Genomic DNA, 3,236 nt, shown 5'->3' with positions numbered 1-3,236 from the left:
AGCGGCTGAATCTGTACGCGAATTATCTCTGTCATCGAAATCTCTACAGGCATTAACAGCTCAACGTGGTCGCTCGCGTGGCCGTGGTTATCGTGGAAGGAACACGTCTCGACCTCCTCGCGGACGAACTAATGCATCCCGAAGTACTCCGTCCACAGCTTCACCAGTGGAATGTCAAATTTGCGGCAAGTATGGTCATTCTGCTGTTAAGTGCTGGTACCGTGGTGATTTCACCTATCAATCTCCTACTTCTGCTTACTCCGCTGAACTTCCACCATCGTCTTCCGATTGGTTACTTGACACAGGAGCTACTGCACATCTCACCGCTGACTCAAACCAGATGTACAATGTCCGACCGTATAAGGGTGATAAGCAGGTCATGGTTGGTAATGGGGATTTTCTCCCAATCACTCATACTGGTCAAGGTTTATTACCCACTCCTAGCCGTAAGCTTCATCTTTCTCCTCTTCATCTTGTTCCTCATTTAACCAAAAATTTAATTTCTGTCAAACGTCTTACTACGGATAATTCCTGTACTGTTACGTTTGATTATAATGGTTATCGTATTCAGGACCCGAAGAACAACCAAACTCTCCTTCATGGTCCTACTTCTTGAGGACTCTATCCTCTTCAAACTAAGCAAGGTCGTTCTCGGGTCGAATCTACCTTTTCAGCCATTAGCTCAAATACTCAACTCTGGCATCGACGTCTTGGTCATCCGTCTCATCCTGTTCTTCTACAGCTCCCGAAATATTGTGATCGTTCCTTATGTTTGTCTTTGTCGTCCACTAGTCAATGTAATACTTGTGATCGCTCTAAAAGTCACAAGTTCCCGTTTGTTCCTTCTTTGTCTAAATCTTCTCATGTTTTAGCTTTAATACATAGCGATGTATGGGGTCCATCACCCTTTCTATCAATACATGGTTTTAAATATTATATGTTATTTGTGGATGACTTCTCTCGCTATACTTGGCTATATCCATTAAAAGCAAAATCTGATGTTGCAACTATTTTTCTTCAGTTTAAACGTTTAGTTGAAAATCAATTCAATAAACGAATCAAATGCTTGCGCTCTGATGGTGGAGGAGAATATGTGTCTAAAACTTTTCAATCTCTTTTATCTCAATATGGCATTCTTCATCAAATTACGTGTCCTTATACTCCTGAACAAAACGGTGTTGCGGAGCGCAAACACCGTCACATTCTTGAGACCACACGAACCTTACTTCTTGATGCAAGCTTACCCAATCAATTTTGGGTTCATTCTGTCACTACTGCTGTGTTCTTAATCAATCGGATGCCCCCTCTTTCCAAACAACACCAATCTCCCTTCCATCGTTTGTATTCCAAACCTCCTGATTATACCACGCTCAAAGTATTTGGTTGTCTTTGTTATCCATATCTTCCTTCTCTTGCTTCAACCAAATTTCACCCAAGATCCTTACCTTGTGTATTTATTGGGTATGCACCCAATACAAAAGGATATTACTGTTTTAACATTGATTATGGCAAAATATTCACATCTCGTCATGTGAAGTTTGTTGAAACAGTTTTTCCTTTTACTCAACTGTTAACAAAACCTGCCCCACCGTCCCCTGCTGTGCCCACTTATACGCCTCCTACACTTCTTGTCCCAAGCATTGTTCAAAACTTGCCTCCCTCAGCAATGTCTCTGTCATCTCCACAAGCAAATGCATCTGTGTCTCCACCTAAAACTCCTCAGAGTTTGCTGCAACCACATCTCACTCCTTCTCTATCCCGTGAATCATCTTCTCCTGGCAGTTCTTTCATGCCTAACAACTCATCACAACCTCCTCCAATTACATCCTCATCAGCTCCACCATTACATCAATCCACTCATCCTATGCTTACTAGGCTACGGACTGGGCATTTAAAACCTAAGCATATTATCAATATGACCACTGATGTTGTTTCTTCTGATCCAACATGCTATACAGAGGCTGTCAAACAGCTTGTCTGGAGGCAAGCTATGTCCAATGAGTTTGCTGCTTTACAACAACAGGGAACATGGACATTGGTTCCCCCACACCCCGATCAAAATGTCTTGGGATGTAAATGGATTTTCCGCACTAAATATCACTCCGATGGCTCTATTGCAAGGCATAAAGCTCGTTTGGTTGCTCTCGGCTGCAATCAACAATACGGTTTGGATTACTATCAAACGTTTAGTCCTGTAGCTAAACTTCCTACCATCCGTGTTTTTCTCATAGTTGCTGCCACTTTTAAATGGAATGTGATTCAGCTAGATATTTCGAATGCGTTTCTTCATGGGACTCTTACTGACACAATTTTTATGTCTCAACCTACTGGTTTTAAAGACTCATTGCATCCGGATTATGTTTGCCATTTGAAAAAGTCTTTATATGGTCTCAAACAATCTCCTCGCAAATGGTTTGAAACCTTTTCTACTTATCTTATCACCTATGGTTTTCATCACAGTGCAGCCAACCCTTCTCTCTTAATATATAATAAGGATGCGAAAATCATTTATATATTGGTATATGTCGATGACATCTTACTAACTGGTAATGATGCCGCCACTATTACTCATCTTCTATCAGCATTGCATAACAGGTTTAATATGAAAAACCTTGGCAGCATATCTTATTTTCTTGGCATGCAAGTATTGCATACGGATGATGGTTTCCATTTATCTCAGTCCAAATATGCCGCTGACATTCTGCAAAAAGCTGGTATGGCTGAGTGTAAACCCATCTCTACTCCCATAGCCTCCAAAACACCTTACAGCGGCTCCATTTCTCTTCCAATTGCCCAGGCTGAGTTATTTAAACAACTTGTCGGCTCTCTACAGTATTTGACTTTAACTAGACCGGACATTTCCTATACTGTGAATAGACTGTGCCAGCATATGCACCAACCTCAAGAGATTCACTTTCAGCTTCTTAAGAGTCTTCTACGCTACCTTAAAGGAACTCTTTCTTTCGGTCTTCCATTGGTCGCGACGACTCTTCGTCTATCTGCTTATTCTGATTTTGATTGGGCTGGTGATCCGGTTGATCGAAAATCTACAACCGGTTATTGTGCGTTCTTAGGCAGCAACCTCATTTCCTGGCAAGTCAAGAAACAAAAGACCGTTGCACGGTCTTCTACAGAAGCTGAGTATCGCGCACTCGCAACTGCTGCAATGGATATCATATGGCTTCAACGGTTATTGGGCGAGTTTGGTATCTCTTCTTCATCTCCTACTACTTTAT

At 41.7% G+C, this 3,236-nt stretch overlaps 1 protein-coding gene across 1 annotated transcript in view; it reads left to right on the top strand.

The window, feature by feature from the left end:
• LOC110106294 overlaps positions 1–3,236 on the top strand; it is a 24,580-nt gene that overhangs the window by 6,370 nt on the left and 14,974 nt on the right. The window contains exons 8-9 of the mRNA XM_028697906.1: positions 50–425; positions 873–3,189. Of these exons, the coding sequence (XP_028553739.1) occupies positions 50–425; positions 873–3,189 (2,693 nt within the window). The remainder of the gene's footprint in view (positions 1–49; positions 426–872; positions 3,190–3,236) is intronic.

Source organism: Dendrobium catenatum, unplaced genomic scaffold, assembly GCF_001605985.2.
Source record: "Dendrobium catenatum unplaced genomic scaffold, ASM160598v2 fragScaff_scaffold_1021, whole genome shotgun sequence".
NCBI classification, from domain to species: Eukaryota; Viridiplantae; Streptophyta; class Magnoliopsida; order Asparagales; family Orchidaceae; genus Dendrobium; species Dendrobium catenatum.
Note: the sequence above shows the minus strand (reverse complement) of the source record. Positions and strands in the feature narration are given on the sequence as shown.